This window comes from Drosophila mauritiana, chromosome X (genome assembly GCF_004382145.1).
Source record: "Drosophila mauritiana strain mau12 chromosome X, ASM438214v1, whole genome shotgun sequence".
NCBI lineage: Eukaryota > Metazoa > Arthropoda > Insecta > Diptera > Drosophilidae > Drosophila > Drosophila mauritiana.
Genome location: NC_046672.1, coordinates 10,229,197 through 10,251,429, shown reverse-complemented (window position 1 = coordinate 10,251,429; position 22,233 = coordinate 10,229,197). Strand labels below are relative to the sequence as shown.

At 51.7% G+C, this 22,233-nt stretch overlaps 6 protein-coding genes across 9 annotated transcripts; 3 read left to right on the top strand and 3 right to left on the bottom strand.

The window, feature by feature from the left end:
- Window positions 1–7: 7 nt before the first annotated feature.
- Window positions 8–1,598, top strand: LOC117146379 (dnaJ protein homolog 1-like). The gene has a single exon (XM_033312540.1). It carries the CDS (start codon window positions 404–406, stop codon window positions 1,436–1,438), a length of 1,035 nt encoding a protein of 344 aa, XP_033168431.1. The 5' UTR covers window positions 8–403; the 3' UTR covers window positions 1,439–1,598.
- Window positions 1,599–1,647: 49 nt separating this feature from the next.
- On the bottom strand, window positions 1,648–3,226 carry LOC117146375 (transcription factor grauzone-like). The gene is made up of 3 exons (XM_033312535.1): window positions 2,721–3,226; window positions 2,451–2,663; window positions 1,648–2,242 (listed from the first exon to the last, which is right to left on the bottom strand). Exons 1-3 carry the CDS (start codon window positions 3,134–3,136, stop codon window positions 1,699–1,701), a joined length of 1,173 nt encoding a protein of 390 aa, XP_033168426.1. The 5' UTR covers window positions 3,137–3,226; the 3' UTR covers window positions 1,648–1,698.
- Window positions 3,227–3,452: 226 nt separating this feature from the next.
- Window positions 3,453–5,517, bottom strand: LOC117146376 (serine/threonine-protein phosphatase 4 regulatory subunit 2-like). The gene is given in 5 exon segments (XM_033312537.1): window positions 3,453–3,585; window positions 3,588–4,295; window positions 4,355–4,543; window positions 4,654–4,898; window positions 5,400–5,517. Coding segments are annotated over 4 exon segments (1,155 nt in total). The 5' UTR covers window positions 4,871–4,898; window positions 5,400–5,517; the 3' UTR covers window positions 3,453–3,544.
- Window positions 5,518–5,537: 20 nt separating this feature from the next.
- On the top strand, window positions 5,538–7,132 carry LOC117146378 (dnaJ protein homolog 1). Its single transcript, XM_033312539.1, has one exon. It carries the CDS (start codon window positions 5,932–5,934, stop codon window positions 6,970–6,972), a length of 1,041 nt encoding a protein of 346 aa, XP_033168430.1. The 5' UTR covers window positions 5,538–5,931; the 3' UTR covers window positions 6,973–7,132.
- Window positions 7,133–7,181: 49 nt separating this feature from the next.
- LOC117146374 (transcription factor grauzone) lies at window positions 7,182–9,467 on the bottom strand. Its single transcript, XM_033312534.1, has 5 exons — window positions 9,240–9,467; window positions 8,758–9,178; window positions 8,255–8,699; window positions 7,985–8,197; window positions 7,182–7,776 (listed from the first exon to the last, which is right to left on the bottom strand). The coding sequence occupies exons 1-5, from the start codon at window positions 9,360–9,362 to the stop codon at window positions 7,233–7,235; spliced, it is 1,746 nt and encodes a 581-aa protein (XP_033168425.1). The 5' UTR covers window positions 9,363–9,467; the 3' UTR covers window positions 7,182–7,232.
- Window positions 9,468–9,697: 230 nt separating this feature from the next.
- LOC117146372 (neurogenic protein mastermind) lies at window positions 9,698–20,612 on the top strand. Of its 4 annotated transcripts, none has more exons than XM_033312528.1 (6): window positions 9,698–10,328; window positions 12,275–12,541; window positions 12,638–12,803; window positions 12,883–18,830; window positions 19,185–19,289; window positions 19,357–20,612. In XM_033312528.1, exons 2-6 carry the CDS (start codon window positions 12,452–12,454, stop codon window positions 19,972–19,974), a joined length of 6,927 nt encoding a protein of 2,308 aa, XP_033168419.1. In that variant the 5' UTR covers window positions 9,698–10,328; window positions 12,275–12,451; the 3' UTR covers window positions 19,975–20,612. The 4 variants fall into 4 exon arrangements, with proteins under 4 accessions (XP_033168419.1, XP_033168422.1, XP_033168421.1 ...); XM_033312531.1 differs by lacking the exon at window positions 9,698–10,328 and adding an exon at window positions 10,802–10,878; XM_033312530.1 differs by lacking the exon at window positions 9,698–10,328 and adding an exon at window positions 10,819–10,980.
- The last annotated feature ends 1,621 nt before the right edge of the window (window positions 20,613–22,233 follow it).

The following is a 22,233-nucleotide window of genomic DNA, read 5'->3' as shown; positions in this document are numbered from 1 at the left end:
GATGCCGGCAGTGATGAGCGACTCTCGATAGCTACTCTCGTATGAGCGCAGCTAGTAATCGATGGTTTTTGGGTAACCATGGCACTGAGCATGGCGGTAAATATCAATAAGTAATCGGTTCTTAAATTCAAAAGTTGTTATATTCCACTCCCTTCTCAAAGTTATCCAGCAAAATATTGTTGTAAAAATTAACCAAAATCAGACCAACAGAAAAACTAAAACAAAAGGCGTTAGGCTATAAAATTGAAATCAAATTGTAGTGTGCATAAAGTCACCGTAGCAGTGTTGTTCAAATTAAGCAACATTCTTTCTGATTGGAACAATACATGTCACAATTCGATCAAATTTTCTAACGAGTTGCACTTGTTCGTCTGTGAACGTAAAATATTTGGAGTAAGAAGCCATGCCTAAAGACTACTACAAGATACTGGGCATCCAGCGCAATGCCGATAATGGCGAGATCCGCAAGGCATATCATAAGCAGGCGCTGCGCTACCATCCGGACAAAAACAAGAGCCCTCAAGCGGAGGAGATCTTCAAGGAGGTGTCCAAGGCATACGAGGTCCTTTCGGACAAGAAGAAGCGCAGATGCTATGATGACCGCAGAGACCAGGGTACCCGACGCAGTAGCCCGAATCAAGGTAGCGATTTCGGCGATGGAATGCCATTTGGTGGCGGTGGCGGTGGCAGTGGCAGTGCCAGTGGCAGTGACAGTGACAGTGGCGGTGGCCAAAACAACTCGCGGGCCAGCTTTGGACGTTTCTTCGACAGCAGGGAATCGTATTCCACGGTCTTCGAGGACAGCGCCAGCAGTTTCGACAGCGACGATGACGTCCCGTTGGGTGGAGAAGGGAGCGCGCCTAAACGCCGTTGCATTTCACCCCAGTCACGCCAGTCGACCATCGAACATGAAATATACGTTTCACTGGAGGGCATTGCCAACGGGTGCAAGAAGCGCATGAAGATCTCCCGGGCTTCGCCAAGGAACGGCGTCGATGTGCTACAACATGACAAGGTTCTCACTGTCCAGATCCAACCGGGCTGTAAGTCTGGCACCAAGATCTGCTCTCCCAAGGCGGGCCTTCAGCTGCCCGGCATTGGGCCCCCCGACGTCGTGTTTGTAATCCGGGACAAGCCACACACAATCTTCCGCCGCGATGGCAACGATCTGCTGTACACAGCCAAAATCTCCCTGAAGGATGCTCTGTGCGGTGTCCACGTGATGGTGCCGACGCTTCTTGGCAGCCCGATGAAACTCAACACCGACGTAGGCGAGGTAATTAATCCGAAATCCGTGCGCCGCATTCCGGGCTACGGATTGCCCGATTCCATGAACAATTCCCGTCGCGGAGCCATCGTCGTCAGGTTCTCCATCCAGTTTCCAGACGCCATATCCAAAGAACTCGCATCATCGCTCGACAAAATTCTGCCAGACTAATAAATAATCAAATACTCGTATGGACACCTGGAGATGTTATCCGTCTATATGAACCGTTGAAGGACCTTGGATCAACATACATACAACATAAATCATCTGAGCTCCACTTGTAATAACATTTTACTATGTGATTCAATAAATATTTATAAGCTACCTCTAACCACCATTGTCTGCTACGAAGACCTCCAATAAGAAAGAAACCAGTGAAGTATAGTTTAATTATACGTATAATGATTAAACACATTTGTGGGGGGTCAGGATTACACGTCGGCCGGTTTGAACTGCGGATTGTGCGAGCGTGCCATCTTGGCGCGCAACCACTCGTCCGCGTGACGCTGCTTAATGTGGACATACATGTTGGAGCGGGAGCGGCACTCCTTGGGGCAATGCGGGCAGTTGTACAGCTGCAGGCCCGTGTGGATGGCCATGTGCTCGTCCAGGTTGCGCTGCTGCTTGAAGGTTTTCTCGCAGAACGTGCACTGCAGATTGGTGGTCAGCTTGTGGGCGTATTTGACGTGACCGCGGAGCGCTGTGCGCGATGTGCAGGTCTTGCCACAATGCGGACACACGGTGTCCGTGCTGTCGTGCGTGAAGCGGTGCAGGCGCAAGCTGTGCTCGTTCTTCAGCCACACACCGCAGACGGGGCACTCCACAGCCGGGGCCACGACGCCCTGGTGCTCCAGCAAATGGCGCTCGAAGGAGGGCTTGAACTTGAACTTCTTGCCGCAGATGTCGCAAACGTGACGATGCAGGTCTTCGTGGATGGATTGGATGTGCCTTCGCAGGCGGTGTACATTGGCAAAGCTATAACAGATAATTTCGTATCAAATACTCAACTTGCAAGACAGTTTCTTATCTTCAAAAAATTGATTTCTTTCTTGCTATTCTCGAAACCGTGTGAGTGCGGAATAAGTAGACAGCTATCCCTCTCATTTGCGTCCGAAATAACGAAAGCTAAATAAGATATGGGGCACGAATTCCAATTCCATCAGAGACCCTGCGCTATTCTCACCTTTTGCAGCAGATCTCGCAGGTGTGCTCCAGTTGATCGGTGTCGTGCTTGGCCAGGTGATTCGCCATACGCCGCTCGCTGCTGAAAGTGCGTTCGCACTTGGGGCACGGGAACTTCAGCACTTTGCCGATCTGGGCAACCTTGTTGTGCACTGTCTCGATATGAGTGGCCAGGTAGTCCTGCGAGTTGAGCGACTTCTGGCAAATGGTGCAGCTATGGGAGTTGAAAGTCTATGTAGCAACAGACAGAACCCTATGGCTTCAAACTCACGTAAATAGCTTGGGGTTGATATGTTTGCGGATGTGGTCCATCAGCTTGGAAGCGCGTGTAAAGATTTTGCCGCAGCACTTGATGTAGTACTCGCGCTGGTGCACCTCCAGAAAGTGGGTCTTCAACTCGGATAGGTAGGGAGCACTAAACTCGCACAGGTCGCAGCTGGCACTCATGTAGCTGGCAATGGCCTTCTCGTAGCTCTTGGCCAGCTGAGCGCGGGAGCAGCCCTTCGGCTTGCGCTCGAGAACGGCCTGTAGCTCAGACTCCTGCGACTCGGTGGTTGTTCGCTGGTCAGGTGCCTTCCTGCGCCGACGCTTGCCACCATCGTCGAGCAGATCGGCAAGCTCCTGCTGCAGCGATATCGGACCCTGATCCTTGGAGGAACGCGCCGAGGTTTTGCGCTTGGGCTTCATCTTCGTTTTCAGACGGAGGCAGCAGGAGGCGTCTCAACAGCGGAATCGGCGGCGCCCAAAGGAGATTGCGGTGTGGTGGCAGCTGCCAGATCTTCTACAGCAGGACTGGAAGCGTCCTCAACCGGCGACTCCTCGACTGGATCCTTGATCGTTTTGGAAGTGGTCAAGTCGTCCTTATTCTCGCTTTCTGCTGTCGGCTCGGCAACCCGCTTTTCCTCCGAAACCGGCTTCTCGGCCTGCTCAGTTTCAGTCTTTTCCGGTTGGTTCTTCTTGGTCTCGGCCTCTGGATCGGCCTCAGATTTGGTCTTCGGTTTGGATTCGGAGGAAGGTATCTTTTCTTCAGCGGGCTTTTCTGATGATGGGGCATAGTCAGTCTCAGTAGATTCGATATCGTCCTGTTTTTCAGTTTCAATTGGTGCTTGTTTTTTCTCCTCCTTCTCGTTTTCTGCTTTGACAGGCTCCTGGTTTTCCGCCTCGGCAGGCGGAGTAGATTTCTTGACAACTGCCTTTTCGCCTAACTGTGCAACCTTTCCGTCCGGTTTATCAGACTCGACGACCTCTTCCTTCTTTACAATCTCTTCTTGTGGCTCGGTCGCCACCTTTTTGTCCTCCTCCACCTTCTTTTCCTGAGCAACTAGTTCCTTCTCAGCTTCTATGGATTTGCTCACCATTGGGTCCACCGCCTCGTCATCGGCAGATGCTGGAAAACTTTCCTCCTGCTCACCCTCCTTCTGACTGCCGTAAACAGGCTGCTTGGTGGTCTTGGTCCCTTGATCAGCCTCATCCACCTCTTCATCGGGCTCCTCGATCTCGGCAGCCTCATGCGGCGAATCAGTCTCATCGTTGTCACTCTTCTCATCCTTTTCATTTTTGACCTCCGTTTCATCGCTCGCTTCCGACCGCTCTTCCCCATCGATCTCCAGTTTTGCCTTCTTGGCTTTGGGCTGATCATTGTCTTCCGAACGCGGGCAGCTTGCCTTCTGGGCACCACCTGGCGAACCGGAGCTGGGAGAAGAGCCCTCCTCGGCGTTACCGTTATTATTCTCCATTTCAATGTCAATGTTCACCTCCATGGAGAGATCCCCGTTGACCACTGAGTCCAGCGAGTCGCCATTCTCACTTTCGGTACGCTTGCGTCCAGGATCGATGGTGCTTACCACTGTAAAAAGAAGAACATTTAATACATAGTAAATAGTTAGAACGAAGAATGAGACCTGCCTAAAATATTTTTTTCCAAAGCGCGCATAAACTTATCGATGCGCGAGTACTGCTTCCGAGGATCGATTAGTAGCTCGCACAAACGCTGCACGGTGAAGGGAGCTGCATTGAAGAGGTCCAGGCGCTCCAGCAACGAGGACTTCATGGTCTCGTAGTTGAAAGGATCCACATTCGGATAGTTGGGAATCTCTGCAAGCAGTTAAGTTGGTCTTCGGTTAGTTCTGTTCCTAATCTCTTTGAGTGGAATTGCATTCCGGATATGATTATGGTTCAACCTGACACCAAACCAGAAAACTTACCCTCTAAACGCGGTGAGTCCTCATTAAAGTGCTTGATCACGCTGAGCAGCTTCTCGCGGAACAAGTACTTCAGGCTGGACCACTTGAAGATGGTGTCGCCGGTCTTGGCCACATACTGTAGGTATTCCTCCAGCTCCTTTGGGATTTCCTTTTGCTTAAGATCCGTGAAGCGCTCCAGGATCTGCATTATCTCCTCGCTGTTTTCCATGGTGACCATTTAGGCGATCGCTGAACGGAGGGGAAAACTGTGTTCATGATTTGGGGGGAAAAGGTAAAGAGCGGTGAGCAAAGAGAGGACATCAAAAACCGGCCGGCAAAATTATGAACATTTTCCACCTCGAGGTAGACACACAAAAAACGAGAGAGCCCATGAGCAACTGCAATTGTGTGCAGGTAGGTATGCTCAAGACGCGGACATAAAACATCTTGCATCTGCCAGCTGTCAGACATTTCTCTCTTTCCCTCTTTCTCTGTTGGTGGATGATTCGCAGAAGAAAACTAGTTATGTTGCACACAAACACACATTTCCATTACAATTCGCAAAAGCTGCTCTCAGCTTCTGCATGTGTGTGTGTGTTAGCGGCTGCAACTCTTGTTGCCAGGTCATAGTTGTTGTAACTGTCTGCGCCAGACGGCAAAAAAAAAAATAATATACGACGCCCAGGGAATTCACATCACGAAATTGGCCCACCTCGACATTTTCAGGTCACGGATTTTCTCGCTCTCCATGTGGCATTTGAACCTACCGCACTTTTTGTTTTTGTTGTTCTGCTTGTTTTTATCACAACTACGCTTTTCCGATTGCACTATAGTTTATGCGAGAACTTGCTCACTCTTTTGCTTATCAATTATTTTTGAGAGTGATGTGACCGTTTGATGCCGGCAGTGATGAACGACTCTCGATAGCTACTCTCGTATGAGCGCAGCTAGTAATCGATGGTTTTTGGGTAACCATGGCACTGAGCATGGCGGTAAATATCAATAAGTAATCGGTTCTTAAATTCAAAAGTTGTTATATTCCACTCCCTTCTCAAAGTTATCCAGCAAAATATTGTTGTAAAAATTAACCAAAATCAGACCAACAGAAAAACTAAAACAAAAGGCGTTAGGCTATAAAATTGAAATCAAATTGTAGTGTGCATAAAGTCACCGTAGCAGTGTTGTTCAAATTAAGCAACATTCTTTCTGATTGGAACAATACATGTCACAATTCGATCAAATTTTCTAACGAGTTGCACTTGTTCGTCTGTGAACGTAAAATATTTGGAGTAAGAAGCCATGCCTAAAGACTACTACAAGATACTGGGCATCCAGCGCAATGCCGATAATGGCGAGATCCGCAAGGCATATCATAAGCAGGCGCTGCGCTACCATCCGGACAAAAACAAGAGCCCTCAAGCGGAGGAGATCTTCAAGGAGGTGTCCAAGGCATACGAGGTCCTTTCGGACAAGAAGAAGCGCAGATGCTATGATGACCGCAGAGACCAGGGTACCCGACGCAGTAGCCCGAATCAAGGTAGCGATTTCGGCGATGGAATGCCATTTGGTGGCGGTGGCGGTGGCGGTGGCAGTGGCAGTGCCAGTGGCAGTGACAGTGACAGTGGCGGTGGCCAAAACAACTCGCGGGCCAGCTTTGGACGTTTCTTCGACAGCAGGGAATCGTATTCCACGGTCTTCGAGGACAGCGCCAGCAGTTTCGACAGCGACGATGACGTCCCGTTGGGTGGAGAAGGGAGCGCGCCTAAACGCCGTTGCATTTCACCCCAGTCACGCCAGTCGACCATCGAACATGAAATATACGTTTCACTGGAGGGCATTGCCAACGGGTGCAAGAAGCGCATGAAGATCTCCCGGGCTTCGCCAAGGAACGGCGTCGATGTGCTACAACATGACAAGGTTCTCACTGTCCAGATCCAACCGGGCTGTAAGTCTGGCACCAAGATCTGCTTTCCCAAGGCGGGCCTTCAGCTGCCCGGCATTGGGCCCCCCGACGTCGTGTTTGTAATCCGGGACAAGCCACACACAATCTTCCGCCGCGATGGCAACGATCTGCTATACACAGCCAAAATCTCCCTGAAGGATGCTCTGTGCGGTGTCCACGTGATGGTGCCGACGCTTCTTGGCAGCCCGATGGAACTCAACACCGACGTAGGCGAGGTAATTAATCCGAAATCCGTGCGCCGCATTCCGGGCTACGGATTGCCCGATTCCATGAACAATTCCCGTCGCGGAGCCATCGTCGTCAGGTTCTCCATCCAGTTTCCAGACGCCATATCCAAAGAACTCGCATCATCGCTCGACAAAATTCTGCCAGACTAATAAATAATCAAATATTCGTATGGACACCTGGAGATGTTATCCGTCTATATGAACCGTTGAAGGACCTTGGATCAACATACATACAACATAAATCATCTGAGCTCCACTTGTAATAACATTTTACTATGTGATTCAATAAATATTTATAAGCTACCTCTAACCACCATTGTCTGCTACGAAGACCTCCAATAAGAAAGAAACCAGTGAAGTATAGTTTAATTATACGTATAATGATTAAACACATTTGTGGGGGGTCAGGATTACACGTCGGCCGGTTTGAACTGCGGATTGTGCGAGCGTGCCATCTTGGCGCGCAACCACTCGTCCGCGTGACGCTGCTTAATGTGGACATACATGTTGGAGCGGGAGCGGCACTCCTTGGGGCAATGCGGGCAGTTGTACAGCTGCAGGCCCGTGTGGATGGCCATGTGCTCGTCCAGGTTGCGCTGCTGCTTGAAGGTTTTCTCGCAGAACGTGCACTGCAGATTGGTGGTCAGCTTGTGGGCGTATTTGACGTGACCGCGGAGCGCTGTGCGCGATGTGCAGGTCTTGCCACAATGCGGACACACGGTGTCCGTGCTGTCGTGCGTGAAGCGGTGCAGGCGCAAGCTGTGCTCGTTCTTCAGCCACACACCGCAGACGGGGCACTCCACAGCCGGGGCCACGACGCCCTGGTGCTCCAGCAAATGGCGCTCGAAGGAGGGCTTGAACTTGAACTTCTTGCCGCAGATGTCGCAAACGTGACGATGCAGGTCTTCGTGGATGGATTGGATGTGCCTTCGCAGGCGGTGTACATTGGCAAAGCTATAACAGATAATTTCGTATCAAATACTCAACTTGCAAGACAGTTTCTTATCTTCAAAAAATTGATTTCTTTCTTGCTATTCTCGAAACCGTGTGAGTGCGGAATAAGTAGACAGCTATCCCTCTCATTTGCGTGCGAAATAACGATAGCTAAATAAGATATGGGGCACGAATTCCAATTCCATCAGAGACCCTGCGCTATTCTCACCTTTTGCAGCAGATCTCGCAGGTGTGCTCCAGTTGATCGGTGTCGTGCTTGGCCAGGTGATTCGCCATACGCCGCTCGCTGCTGAAAGTGCGTTCGCACTTGGGGCACGGGAACTTCAGCACTTTGCCGATCTGGGCAACCTTGTTGTGCACTGTCTCGATATGAGTGGCCAGGTAGTCCTGCGAGTTGAGCGACTTCTGGCAAATGGTGCAGCTATGGGAGTTGAAAGTCTATGTAGCAACAGACAGAACCCTATGGCTTCAAACTCACGTAAATAGCTTGGGGTTGATATGTTTGCGGATGTGGTCCATCAGCTTGGAAGCGCGTGTAAAGATTTTGCCGCAGCACTTGATGTAGTACTCGCGCTGGTGCACCTCCAGAAAGTGGGTCTTCAACTCGGATAGGTAGGGAGCACTAAACTCGCACAGGTCGCAGCTGGCACTCATGTAGCTGGCAATGGCCTTCTCGTAGCTCTTGGCCAGCTGAGCGCGGGAGCAGCCCTTCGGCTTGCGCTCGAGAACGGCCTGTAGCTCAGACTCCTGCGACTCGGTGGTTGTTCGCTGGTCAGGTGCCTTCCTGCGCCGACGCTTGCCACCATCGTCGAGCAGATCGGCAAGCTCCTGCTGCAGCGATATCGGACCCTGATCCTTGGAGGAACGCGCCGAGGTTTTGCGCTTGGGCTTCATCTTCGTTTTCAGACGGACCAGGGGTTCATCTGCAATAGAACAGGAAATTAGTGACGGCTAATCCTTGGCAAACAGTAAGATAATAACCATCTGAGGAGTCTTCAGATTCCGGCTGCCCCTCGTTCACCTCCGGTTCGCTATCACTGCCTTGCAGGCACGGCTTCTCGTCCTCCTCCTCGGACTCACAGGGCAGCTGCTCCTTGATCGGTTCCCTGACATCCACACTGTCCACATTCACGTCCAGCACGCTTCCCAGCAGGCTAAGGTTGTGCAGGTCCAACGGTTTCTCGTCCATGTCGCCAGTCGCCAGCGGCAGTTCGTCGATGTTGACGTCCACGTCCACACCGCCCGTCCACTTCATGGCCGCACAGTCGACGTCTACGGTAAGGAACTCCTTCTTGAGTGAGCACTGCTTCTGCTCCACCAGCTGCCAGAAGCCATTGAAGTCCTCCAGATGCTCACAGCACTCGGTACAGACGCTGGTCGAGATGCTGTCGTCGGGCAGAATCTGCATGGGATGGCTTATTGGAATTGTTTTGATAAAATTGGTATTTGCCAAATACACTCACCTCCAGCTGCAGAAACTTCGCAATCATCTTGACCAGGCGCGTCTCCGCCAGCGTATCGTCCGTCTCAAAGAGGAAAACTGCACTTCCGGGGCTGAGACATCGCAGGCAAAGGCGACAAATCATTTCGCGCGAACGGAATCACAACGCAAAGTCAAATAAATAAAAAATTTAAACAGTTTTTCGTTGTAAACAACATAATTCACCTATCGTGAATCGATAACAGAATCCAATTGTGAATGGCAAAACTCCATCTCAAGAGTTTTCTGCGGGGTGGCCACACTGCGCGATGAGTAATTTTCGTTAATCTGTCTTACAATTTATTGTCTACAATTTAGTCTGCTAAGTACAGTGAAAACGAATATCCATAAATTAAAAATCGAAAATATAAAAAAAATATATATCGTTGGATACACATCCAAACGATGGCAGTCTGCGGACGGTCTGGCAGCACGCCAATCTACCAACACAACTCTGGCAACGCTTGCCGCAAAATGGCAAAAAAATAATACATACGATTTAAAACTAATGGACAATTACGTATTACGTGAAAAGAACGCAACGCAAATAATCAAAACAAATAAGAAACGCAAGTCGTGTGCGTGTGTAGTGTGTGTGCAGAGCTAAAACCTAGCGAAGGAAAGGCAAAACCCCGTGGAAAAAGCGAATTCAAACGGGCTTGCTCGAAGCCTCCTCACCCGATACCATTTTCCACCTACACTTGCCAAAAAGCGACAGCGCGCGAGAGGGACGGCGCGAGTGAGCGGAGAGTGGGAGAGCGCAGTGCCAGTGAGTGGGAGCGAGAGCGCTGACAAAGCCAGCGCAACATAGCGAAAATCGCAACCAAATCGAAATCGAAATTCAACCAAATCGAAGATTCTGGCGAACAAAGGCGACTAACAACAACAACTGCAGCAGCAACACAACGTCTCGTCTTGGTTGCGCTCTCTTTTGTTTTCGTCCCTTGTTTTCACAAGCGGCGAAACGGGCGCTGAGTAAGCGCCAGAAAGAGTGCAAAAAAAAAGGCGAAGGAAAGAAAGAAGCCAAGGAGCAACGAACTGTGTTTGCGGTGTGTGCTCTGCGTGCGAAAGGGTAAGCTCTATGGTTCTCATGCTCTCGCTCTGGAAGTAGGCCGGGAGATCGAGATTTGTTGGCTAGCAGTGATTGTAAATTATGTTTAATTGCACGGCGCCAGGGTTTGTAAATCTGTGATTTTGTTTGTAGAAAATACGCATTGTATCAAAGAAATACTTTTGTCGGTTCTGTCAAATTCGACGTGTGAGAGTGGGAGGGAGTGGAAGTTCAGCTAGTCATGTTGTCCCGCTCTATGTCCCAAACAGCGTTGCATTTGTCGGCTGCAGGTCATCGTTTTCCGTTTTCTCTTTTTGTCGGAATCGATGCATAGAGACCATGTTAATTTCCGTTTAATCGTCAAATAGCACGCTCTCTAATTGTTTAATAATTGTTAGGCTACTGCCACCTCCGCCGAATTAGTTTCACTCGGCGGTCTGGATGGATCCCAACGGACCAGGTGGCAACGCCGCTCTCCACGCCACTCACGCACGCAATACATTCGAAAAGTGAGAAGTGGTAGAGGAAGAACTCGAGGAAGAAGAATTAGCGGCAAACTTTATGTTGGAAGGTGAAAAGCAGAATCAAAAGATAGCAATTTGAACGAAGTTAAACAGAAAAATAACCAACATACAGGCGGCCAAGTGTGCCAGCAGACCTCGAAACATTCGAAGTAAACAAATTGAAGCGTTTTCCATTCAGTTTATCATCGCTGTCCAAAAAACGAAACTCCCCGAGTGTGTGCCTGTGTGCGTGCGTGCTGTTTAAACGGTATATTTACTCGTCTCTCTTTGTTTGCCTTTGTCAGCCACTGTGCCATGCAAATTAAATAAAAGGATACGGCTGTAAAACAAAAGGTAGTCAAAAAAAATTGCACTCGTCGATTAAATAATAACTATCAAAGCCTCTCGGTTTCTGCGAATGTAAGTGTGTGTGGGTGTGTGTGTGTGTGGGGGTGATGTGTGCGCCTGTGCCTGCGTGGTGTTAGTGTGCGTTGTGCTTGTGAATGGTTGTTATTACAAAAAGGAGACATAGAATTGTTGCCAAGCGTTTAGATTGTCTTGTACTCCCCCCACTTGCATCTGTCAAATTGGTTACATTTTAAATGCCGGCCTTTGTTGTTGTTGCTCTTCTTGCGAGGATTTTACTGGCCCCGTTTTTTCTATTGTTGCTGTAGTTGTCGGCCATTGTTCGTCCGGCCCTTCACGCCCCCACCCGCAATTATTACAAGACGCCACCGCAAAAAATTCTTTCAATGCCGCTTCTGCCGCTGCTGTGCATTGGTGTGTGTGTGTGGGCAGATCCATCTAGCTGTCCCGCTTCCACTGTCACCCGGCCAAGGCAGCCTCTCTGTTGCGTGTGCTGCGAGTCAATGGCTGTCCTGCTCGCACCAAACATTGCTTGCACTCAGTGTCGGATTAAAGGGGGGAGAGCGAAACTGGGGAATAGTTGCCCCAAACGTTTTCGTAATAAACGCAATATCAACAAAATCCCAATTGATTCTGCGAACAGTTTCGAATGGTAGTAGTTTAATGGAATTACATTCTAGTTGTTACTTAAACAAAGCATTGGAAACTTGAACGTATTTCCAAACAGTATGTGTTGGAAAATTATCAAGAAACTTCTTCAGTTTCATCAATATGAAATATCAAAAGCACTTTTAGTAAAACTCGGTTTAGTTGAAACCCATGTCTATTATTGTCTGAAGGGGTTATTTTCCAAATTATTTGCAATATCTTTCTAAGAAGAACCCCCAATTTTCGCTGGAGATCCACCTCTGTATGTGTTAGTGGGGCGGATCGGTTGGGGGTGGCTAAATAGAGGAGTTCCCGAACAGACAAAACAATAACCAGCGTGCTGAAAACAATTTGTCGGGAGCACCACCCACTTGCAACTGACTAGCCTTGCCTCGCTACGCCTGCACCTATACTCAATTAAATGCCTATCTACGCTTTTGTATTTTGCAGCCCACCAGAAAGACTGAAACAAGGAGCTTCGGCCCAAAAGCGGCGATCCCAGCTTCTTAAACTCATTCTCGTCAAGAGCCACAGCCACATCCTAGCCCATCCTCCAGCGCAGCGGGAAGACGAGGAGCGCGGCGGCGGCGTGAAGGAAGCTAACGCTAATGAGGATCTATTGGCAGCATGAGTACACTGGGGGGAAGTAGGGGAGAGCGAAATGCCAAGCCCAAATTCACAGCGTTGGATATAAATCGCATGTACAAGAATAGCCGCGTAAGTAGCGAGCCCCTAGACCTAGATCTAGATCTACATCAAGATCTTGATAGATCCAAACCTATCTGATCGCCAACTTGTTCTTATTGTTTGCAGGGCGAGTCAAGTGAACCATCTGCACAAAAGAATCAAGTGCCACGTAAACATGGAATGCAAATCTTGGGCAAAGTGCCGTCCGCTAGGCGACCACCAGCCAATTTGCCTTCCCTGAAGGCCGAGACCCACACCAGCAGCAACAACAATCTTTTAGTCTCAGTCGAAGGTGGGTGCTCTGCGATATTATCTTATTGAAAGCGTGTGTACTAAGATGTACGTTTAACTGGGTGAATTTTCCATTTTAGGAGCCACATCTGGTGGGGCGGGCGCAGGCGGAGCAGCGGGATCTGGCGCGGCAGGAACCAACACTAGCCACAACAACACCACTGCCCATAGCGGAAGTTCAGGCACGGGCGGCGGAGCGGGATCAGGCGGCGGAGGAGCTGCGTCTTCATCTGCTGGTGGCCATCTATCCCAGCAGCTGACTCACAGCCAACACCAGCACAATAATAACGTCGCTCTCGGCCCTAACGTCGGAAAGTTTGTCAACAGCAACAACGGCAGCAGCAACAACAACGCCGGCAGCTCAGGCAGCGGCAACAAGAACTTTAAATTAATCAACAACTCCGTGGGCAGCTCCGGCGGCGGCGGACAAGGAGGGTCGGGCGGCGGCGGATCGTCAGGAGTAGGAGGAGGATCAGGGTCAGGATCGGGCGGACACTCAGTCAACTCACCCAAGACATGGTCTGCAATCACCACAGGACACGAGCGGGGCTCGGGCGGTCAGAATTATGGACGTCAGCAACAGCAGGTGGTCCCCCATTATCAGAGTCCGCAGTTCCAGTACGAATTTCCCACGCTGGACGGCACAGTTGGCAGCGGCGCCGGCGGAGGATCGGGAGCGGGTGTGGGTTCCGGATCTGGAGCGGGCAAGAGCCATTACCAGAATCAGGCGCACCATGCCGGCCACCAAAACCATCACCAGCATCAGCAGCACCACCAGCAGCATCAACAGCACCACCACCAGCAGCAACAGCACCATCGGGACTACCACCATGGCCACGGGCGCCAGTATGGACACCACTCGCATCGCGACTACAGAGATGGCAGCGACGACGTCGGCGGCGGGTCCGCGGATCTGGGCGAGCTCAGTCTTCGGCCACAGAACGACACGGCCGCCTGGTTGCAGCAGCAGGAGAAGGCGGCCAAGGTGGCAGCAGCTGCGGCAGCGGACCAGGGCCTCAACCTACAGGGCCCGGGCCACCATCAGATAGGCGGTAATGGCGGAGCAGGAGGAGGGTCGGGCGGAGCTGTGCCCCTGCCCATACTATCGCTGATGCCCTCGTTCATGCGCAGCGGAGCTCCGATGCCCGCCAGTGGAGCGACGGCGGCCAGCATCTTGGCCGGCGGATCCTTGGACACTTCTGCGTTGCCCAACGCTCCCTACCAGAACGGAATCCTGGGTGCTCGGTCTGCCTCGCCAGCGGTGGTGGGCAGTGGAAGCTTCAGGGCGGCCACTGCCATTCCCAAGCGACCACCGACCTCCTCGTCACCCCCACAATCTGGCCTAGGCATTGGAGGATCACCCACTCCCCCACAATCCCAGCAGCAGGCCAACGGAGGCGGAGCCGGGCGCAAGGATAAGGACTACGTGGTGGAGCCGGAGGTGGCCCAAATGCAGCGTCCTATCATACGCGAAGAGGACTTGGAGCGCCTCAACGCGATCGCCAAGGACGATAGCTGGACCAAGCAGGACGACATTGACTACACGAAGAAACTAACATTCTCGGACGATGAGTCCACTCCGGAAGAGCACCAAGGACAGGGCAAGCAGCACAGCTCCGCTCAACTGCAGGCGCAAGGATCCTCCTCCTCAAACGATCAACGAAAGCTGTCCGCTTCCACAACCAGTTGGCAGCGCGGCAAGGAGAGCACCGATCGCGATCAGCCAACGGAAGGTATTCAGGATCAGCAGCAGCAGCTCCAGCAGCAACAGCAACAGCAGCAGCAAGAGGTTCGCCAACAGAATGGCCACCGCGGTAGCTCTGGCAACGTGGGAGCACCAGTGGCCGGTGGAATTGCCTTGGATGCCAGCGTGTACGAGCGAGTAAAGCAGCGCAAGGAGGAGGAAGAGCGTCGCGAGATGGAACGCAAGCAGGCGGCTGCTAAAAAGTTGCAGGAACTGGAAATGAAGATGAATAGCAAAAAGGCAGCGGCGGCAGCTCTGGCTGGAGCCGAGGGCGGCGTGTCCTCTGCCTCAGTCCCGATGAGCAATGAGGTGCCACCCACGTCCGCACCGCTAGGCAATGCCAGCGAAGATGAGGGCGGGGGCCAAGGCGGCGGCGGAGGCTTGCATCGCCGACCCCGAGGAAGCATCTCCAGCTTGGGAAGCGGCGTAACACCCACGGGAGGAGCTGGCGGCGGCGGAGGAGGAGTTTCGTCATCCTCGTCAGCAGGCGGAGACTATGGTCAAAAGAACTTCCTTACCCATTTCCAATCAAATTTACCACCCCGTTTCCAGCGACAGCAGCAGCAACAACAGCAGCAGCTGCCGCGCTTGGAGAAGAGCGCCTCTGCAAGCAGTGCATTCGATAGCAATTCCCGTTACCTCCAGAAGGGAGGAGTAAGCGGAGGAGGCGGTGGTGTGAGTGGAGGAGCGCCAGCCAATGCTGGCCAGGGTCGCAGCATCTCCGGCGCTTATGTGCAGCGTGGTGCAAGTGTCGGAGGAAGCAGCGGATACGGTCGAAATCGTCACGACAGCAGCAGTGCTCGGGAGGACCAGGATCTGGATCAGCAGCGTTTCACCCGCGGCCAGGACTATCGGCATGCACAAGCTCTGCCGCGCAGCATATCTGAGAACTCGCACCGTAAGACCAGCGTCTCATCGGCTGGCGACGATGTGCTGGGTGGCTCATGCTCCTCATGGGCGGAGCAAACGGATGCCGAGCAGAAGGTGCACCATCGGCACCGCGAGGAGAGCTTCTCCTCGTCGCACAGCCATGACTCGGCAGTGCAAATAAAGATCCTGCAACGCCCGGCCCGACAGCCGAGCCTTAGTGAGGAGTCCTCGACCCAGCAGAAACAGCTGCCCGCCTCGCCGCAGCAGCAAAAGACGCTGACGACAGATCCCATGCCTACCCAGATTCTGCGACGCAGCGTGGATATCGATAAGTCCGGTGACGAGCGCGCAGAGGACAAGTCTGCATTGGAATCTGATGACAAGGCGAAGTCGGCTGGCAAGGTGGAGGAGGACAAGAGCGGCAATAAGCGGGTAAGTCCCAGGAGCGGAGCTGCTTGCGGAGGTCGAGGTGGCCGTGGTTATGCCGGCAGCTCTGGTGGATCATCCGTCGGATCGGGCAGTAGCTACCGCGGCCAGAGAAGCGCCAGCGATTGGGGCAGCAGTCGTGGAAGCGGCGGCGCCGGCGGCAGACGCTACTACGGCAGCGGCGGTGAGCAATCGGAGCACTCTGAGGATGTGGACGAGGAGTGCTACAGCAGTGGAGGAGGCGGAGCAGCTCGTCGCAGCCCAAAGGAATCGGGCAACGGTGCGCCCAATTCAGGCGCGTCGGCAAACAAGGCGGGATTCTCGCCACGCGGCGAACCATCTAGACGTGGTCGAGGTGGTCTCTCCAGCGGAGGAGGCGCCTCTACTTCTGGTTACCGTCGACAGCCCGTGGGCACTGGCTCCGCTGGTGGATCTGGTTCGGGCGGATCGGGCCGCAGCTATGGCAGACTTGGCTACGAGGAATATGGCAAGCAACAGCGAACCTCCGAGTCAGAGACGGACCTAGACAAGACCAAGCAGAACCAGCTGGCACTCAGCGCCGGCCTGCACAAACCAAGCAAGGATGACAAAGATTTGCCTACGCTTGGGGGCGAGGAGAAGGACAAGACTGCCGCCCTGGCGCCTGCCCATAACACTGCCCTGCTAGCAAAGGATGAATTACAGAAAGATGCAGCGGTTCGCCTGCCGTTGCCTCCCGGCCTCGCGGCACCTGGCACTGCAGTGGGATCAGTGGGGTCCGTTACTGCCACATCCTCATCGGTCGCAGTTCCCGGTGCAGCAGAAAAGAAGAAGATTGAATCTTGCGCCGTTGTCGGCGGTGAGAAGGTGACGGGTAGCAAGTTGCCAGCCATTGGGGAGAAGACTTCGCTCGGCGCCGTTGGCTCGGGTCCATCAACCAGTCTTCTACTGGACGCCGGCGCACCCGTCAACACGATTATATTTGAGAACTCCACGTACAAGCAGCAGGCAGCTGCCGCTGCCGTGGTGGTAACCAAGCCCGGAACGCTCTCGGTGTCAAGCAGTGGCGCCACCATGACCGTGGACAGCCTGTCCAGCGCACTCTCCCAAATGAGTTTCGGCGGCAAGGCGACGGCGGCGGGCTCTGGCGATGATTCGCAGAATATGAAACTCGGATTTAGCTTCGGCGACGATCCCACCACATCACTCAAGGTGGATACCATCGATAAAACGGCCAGTCAGCAGCAACAACAACACGCTCAACAGCAAAAACAGGAGGAGCAGCAAAACAATTCGACGGCGGATCTTAACATGAAGATAGCCAGCGTAAAGAAGGTTTGGGAGTCAGCCACGCCCATGTCCGACGGCCCATCGCAAGCGCAGGTGCAGCAGCAACAGCAACAGCAGCCCCAACAGCAACAACAGTCCCAGGTGCAGGTGGTGTCGCAGCAGCAGCAACAGCAGGTGGTGGGACCGCAGCAGACAGGTGACGACGGCAGTGGTCACATGAGCGCCGCGTCCTTTGTGGCAGCCGTGGCCGCATCCCAGCATCAGCAGCAACACCAGCAAATGCCGCACTACGCGGTATCGGCGGTGCACATGCAGAGCCACCACCACCAACAGCAGCAGCAGCAACAACAGCAGGCAGCGGTGGCGGCAGCGCAGGCGCAGCACCACCAGCAACAGGCACACCACCAGCACCATGCACTTTCCTCGCCGGGCCCGGTGCCCGGTAGTCATGGCCATGGCTACGGTCATGGATCGCCGTTCGACGCTGGATCGTTGGAGCAGCAGTTCCAGCAGGAGGATTATCCCAGTCCACAGCAGCAACAGCAGGCGCACCAGAAGACCAAGCAGTTGCAGCAGCAGCAGCATCTGGGCATGTCACCGCCGCCCAGCCAGCAGCAACAGCAGCAGCAAGCACAGCACCAGCAACAACAGCAGCAGGCACATCAGCAGCAGCAGCAACAGCAACAACAACAGCAGCAGCAGCAGCCTTCATTCTACCAGGCGTCACCGCAGTTCGGCGTTGGAGGCATTCCCACTATCCCCAGTCCGCCTGCCGTGGTGTACAACTCGTCGCAGATGCCGCCACCGCCACCGTCGCAGGGGGGTAATCTGTACGCTCCATTCCATTCGCTCGATCATTCGAGCCGTTCGCCCGCCTACTCGGCGGCGGCGGCCGCCCACAGCTTCCAGAACCCTTATGCGGCAGCAGCAGCGGCGGCGGCGGCAGCGGCCGCTGGCGGAGGTCCCTTCAATGTCAACGTGAACGCATATGCGATGCAGACTCCGCACGGCGGCAGCCTACCGCCCACGGCGCCCACACCGGACATGTACTCGAACCTCTCGTCGCAGTTTCGATTGGGCGGTGGTCCGGGTCCCGGACCGGGTCCCTTTGGCCAGCCCAGCTCCCAGCAGTTGAGCAATCCGAGCAACCATGCTGCGGTGGCTATAATCTCGTCAAGCAGCAACTCCATGATGTCGTCAGGTGCGGCCAAACCGCCGCAGAGCCAGCAGACCATCGGTGCCATTGGCTCCAAGTCGGCAGGTAGCGGTGGCGGTCCAGGACCAGGACCTGGTCCCTATGCCACCACCCCGACGTATATGAATCTTTACGCGGGTCCACCGCCGCAACATCCAGGACAAGGTGGACCACCGCCGGGTGCCCATCAGTTGCAGTCGAACAGCTTCTACTCGAATTCGGCGCCAGGCGGTCCCAGCGGACCACAGTTCTACGGTGGTCCTCCGCCGCAAGGCAATGGTGGAGCGCAGAGCTATGGACTGGCCACCGCGGCCGGCATGTATGGCGGTCATCAGGGCGGACCGCCCGGCTCCAATGGGCCACCGGGACCGCCGCAGTCGCAGCACACGATGGGCACATTCAACACGCCGTTCATGAACTCGCAGCTGCTGACGGCGGCCAGCATTAATCAGTACCGCGGCGGACCAACGCCCGGAGCGGCTTATCTCAAGGGTAACCAGGGCCAGACACACATGCAAGACTCGGTAAGTAAGACTAGAAAAAGTACCACCCACTTCCCCGACCAGAAATCCAAAAAAAAATTCAAGATCAATATCAAGATAAAGCAATATTCGGAGCCAGTCAATTTCCTGAAGAAGCTGAAATTATACTTGAAAAGAAAATTATTCTTTGAAAAGAAATCGTGTTATTCAATTTGACTTTATGTACGTTTAAGATGCTCAATAAATGTCGGATACATTAGTATCAATTCGTTTTCATACTTTAAAACTATTCAAACTTACTGAAGCGGATAAAATTAGAAACTATGCTGGTTTGATATGATAGCCATTGATTGATTCTCTTTTTATATGCTCCTAATCACATGATTTCATTCGCAGATGGGTCGTCAGCTGAAGAGTCCGCTGAGCGCTGACATGAGCCTCGGTCTGGCCAAGCAGGTGCAGTCGCAGCCCAGTCCACCGCATCACAAGAACTACGGCGCGGTAGGTTTCTAAGCTCAGTCGGCTTTTGCTTTATACCTTTCCTAATTCATCCTTCCTTCCACTTCAGTGGGATCTGCAGAACCAGGTGCTTCAGCAGCAGCAGCAGCAATCTCAGCAACAACAGCAGCAGCAACAGCGACAGGTCGGCGGTGGCAATGGTCCGAGCATGAACGCCTTGGGCGGTCGCGGCAGCGGAGCGGTGGGCAGCGGCAGCGGCAACGGCGGAGGAGGAGGAGGAGGAGGCGGTGGGTCCCAGGTGGGCGGCAATGGCGGCGGCAACAGCGTTGGCAGCGTGGGCCAAAGTGGCGGAGGCGGCCAGGGACGCTATCCCACGCCTATTCAGCGGCCCAACAACTATCCGCAGCATCCGCAACAACAGCAGCAACAGCAACAGCAACAACAGCAGCAGAGAGAGCAGGCGGCAGCTGTGGCAGCAGTTGCGGCTCAGCGGGCACAGAATATGCGACAGGTGACCGGTGCCGGCGGAGGCGTGGCCGGAAGTGCAGGTGGCGGCGGTAGTCAAACACCAGTGGGACCGGCCGGCGGCAATGGTGGCCCCGGTGGCTCAGTCGGAGGAGGTGGAGCTGGCGGTGCAGCAGGATCAGGACCCGGAAAGCCCTACTATGCGAATAACGCCAGCGGAGCTGCCGTTGCGGCCAATCGAGGTGAGTGGCATGCGAACTGAGTGCCAGATGGTCACCACCCGTCGACCAGCCGATCCCAGCCACCCACCATAACACACCAGGAATAACTATGTACGAAACAGAAACACAATGATGCAGATGAATAACGAAGGAGGATGGCCAAAAGCATAAGCAACAGCTGGAGGAGTGTATCGCATCCAAAACGAGAACACGAACGTAAACAGAGCAAGTCAGGAGTAAAACTATATATGTGGAATATAATCAAGATACCGAGCGAGACACATGCATGCGAATAAAAGGCCCACAAAATATGTGAAAGGGGCGATGCGAGTAGGATAGTGAGCTATTTGGGGGAATCCCCGTCACAATCGTAAAATGGCAACTCAGCTAAATCAGCTAAGGCAACCGTAGCGAGGAGGAAATTAATTTAAATCGCAATTCGAAAGTAAGAAAAAGTTAAGACGAAAGTTAAGAATCAACAGGAAACGAGTAAGGAATACCTAAATGCAAGAAGAAATATTTAACAAAAATGAACAGAATACCACACCATGCCACACCACAACACACACACCCACACACATGCATACATTTACATATACATACATACATACGGAATAGCAGATTGTATTTTTTGTCAAACAAATTTACATAATAATATATTACTTTTATATACTTATGATTTTTTGTAGTAGTCTTTCTCCTTTAAACAAATCAAGAAAAACAAAACGAACCTTTGGCACTGCGTATGCTTTAATTTCTTTATATATACATATTGTTTACTTTTTTTGCAACCAACAAAAAATTAAATAATAATTCTAATTTATGATTACAATATACATTATATATACCATCTATCTATCTATCTATATTGATATCCATCTTTCTGTGTAGACAGTGAATAAGAGAGAGACAGACAAACAGAGAGAAAGAGACAGACATAGACGGACAAAAAGAGAGGGAGAAACAAAGAGAACGAACGGATAAGGGCGAAAAATAGAGTTTGTTTAAGCGCAAAGTTAAGTTCAAACATAAAACAAATCCATAGAAATTTCTGGTCTTTTTAACGACAACACAACTAATGCAACAATTAGACACGACACTTACGTAAGAAATTGTACTCGGCGGACTCTATATTGTTATAGTCATGTGAAACTAAACCCTGATCCTAACTTAAACTAAAACTAAAAAAGAGGGCGACAATTTGAAAATAGTGTTCAGGGCAATCGCACACGGGTGGCAACGCCGCCGCATCCCTCGCAGCCAGCGCTGCCACCTCGGCCGCTGCCGGCGATAATTAGTTAATCGATTATCATTAACCCGCCAGTTCTGCTGCAATTTCAAAATCACGAAAATTGACGTTTATGCTCAACGTAGAATGCTAATGGTGGGCAGGTGAGGAGGCAACAAGAAATTTAAACGATTTATATAAATGTGTAATTCATTATGTAACTGTAACTTAACATGGATATGATATGTATGGCATATAGTTCACAAAAACGAAAAAACAAACAAACAAGAACACAGGCAACCACACATAAATATATATATATATATACATATATATAGAGGCAAAATCCAAGCGAAAAAAAAACACTCCAGCAAACATTTTTAAGGAAAAGCAAAAAACTCACAAATATATCTCAGTAACCCTAATTAAAACGATTATACTCGGATCGAAACCCCGCGGAGTGGGGCACGGATCTTTAAGCACCACGAAAGCCAATGGGCGCAAGGAAATCCCTGCCAAATTCCGCAGGACTATGCGTAGTAGAATTAATAATTAAACAATGCAAATAAACATTAAATGAAAAGCATGAGCAAGGCACTTTTCGCTAGGCTTCTGAAAAGCAAACCGAAATAAGAAACAGAAAACCATATAGCGATATTAATTAGTCCACACACACACACGAACAAACACACACAGAAACTCTCTACCACATATGCGCCCCAGCCACGCCCACATATAAAAAAACCAAATTTTTTGGGACGTTTGCTATGCCAGGCAATGTTTAGTTATTAACAAAACCAAATGCAAAAGCAAAGGAAAACAAACTGAAATCGAAAGCAAACACAAATTAATGAAAATGATGAGTAAAGTAACAAAAGTAACAAAACAAGCTTGCTATCACACAATACATGTAAAAGGTATATTATATAGCATATTGATAAATGATATAAACATTAATTTATACCTATATTTTAAATGCATCATCTGGTTTTTCGTGTCCACCAAAACAAGGATAGCAAACAACATAAGCATGATAACGATTACGATAACGATAGCGACGACGTTTAGGACG

Excerpts from the sequence above, each read along its gene's own strand:
- LOC117146379 (XM_033312540.1), top strand. The coding sequence starts at position 404 with ATGCCTAAAGACTACTACAAGATACTGGGCATCCAGCGCAATGCCGAT.
- LOC117146378 (XM_033312539.1), top strand. The coding sequence starts at position 5,932 with ATGCCTAAAGACTACTACAAGATACTGGGCATCCAGCGCAATGCCGAT.
- LOC117146374 (XM_033312534.1), bottom strand. The coding sequence starts at position 9,362 with ATGATTTGTCGCCTTTGCCTGCGATGTCTCAGCCCCGGAAGTGCAGTT. Across the intron at positions 8,198-8,254 it reads ATCAACCCCAAGCTATTTAC|CTGCACCATTTGCCAGAAGT; the intron begins GTGAGTTTGAAG and ends CAACTCCCATAG. Across the intron at positions 7,777-7,984 it reads TGCGAGATCTGCTGCAAAAG|CTTTGCCAATGTACACCGCC; the intron begins GTGAGAATAGCG and ends TATCTGTTATAG.
- LOC117146375 (XM_033312535.1), bottom strand. The coding sequence starts at position 3,136 with ATGAAGCCCAAGCGCAAAACCTCGGCGCGTTCCTCCAAGGATCAGGGT. Across the intron at positions 2,664-2,720 it reads ATCAACCCCAAGCTATTTAC|CTGCACCATTTGCCAGAAGT; the intron begins GTGAGTTTGAAG and ends CAACTCCCATAG. Across the intron at positions 2,243-2,450 it reads TGCGAGATCTGCTGCAAAAG|CTTTGCCAATGTACACCGCC; the intron begins GTGAGAATAGCG and ends TATCTGTTATAG.
- LOC117146372 (XM_033312528.1), top strand. The coding sequence starts at position 12,452 with ATGAGTACACTGGGGGGAAGTAGGGGAGAGCGAAATGCCAAGCCCAAA. Across the intron at positions 18,831-19,184 it reads AGACACACATGCAAGACTCG|ATGGGTCGTCAGCTGAAGAG; the intron begins GTAAGTAAGACT and ends TTTCATTCGCAG. Across the intron at positions 19,290-19,356 it reads ATCACAAGAACTACGGCGCG|TGGGATCTGCAGAACCAGGT; the intron begins GTAGGTTTCTAA and ends CTTCCACTTCAG.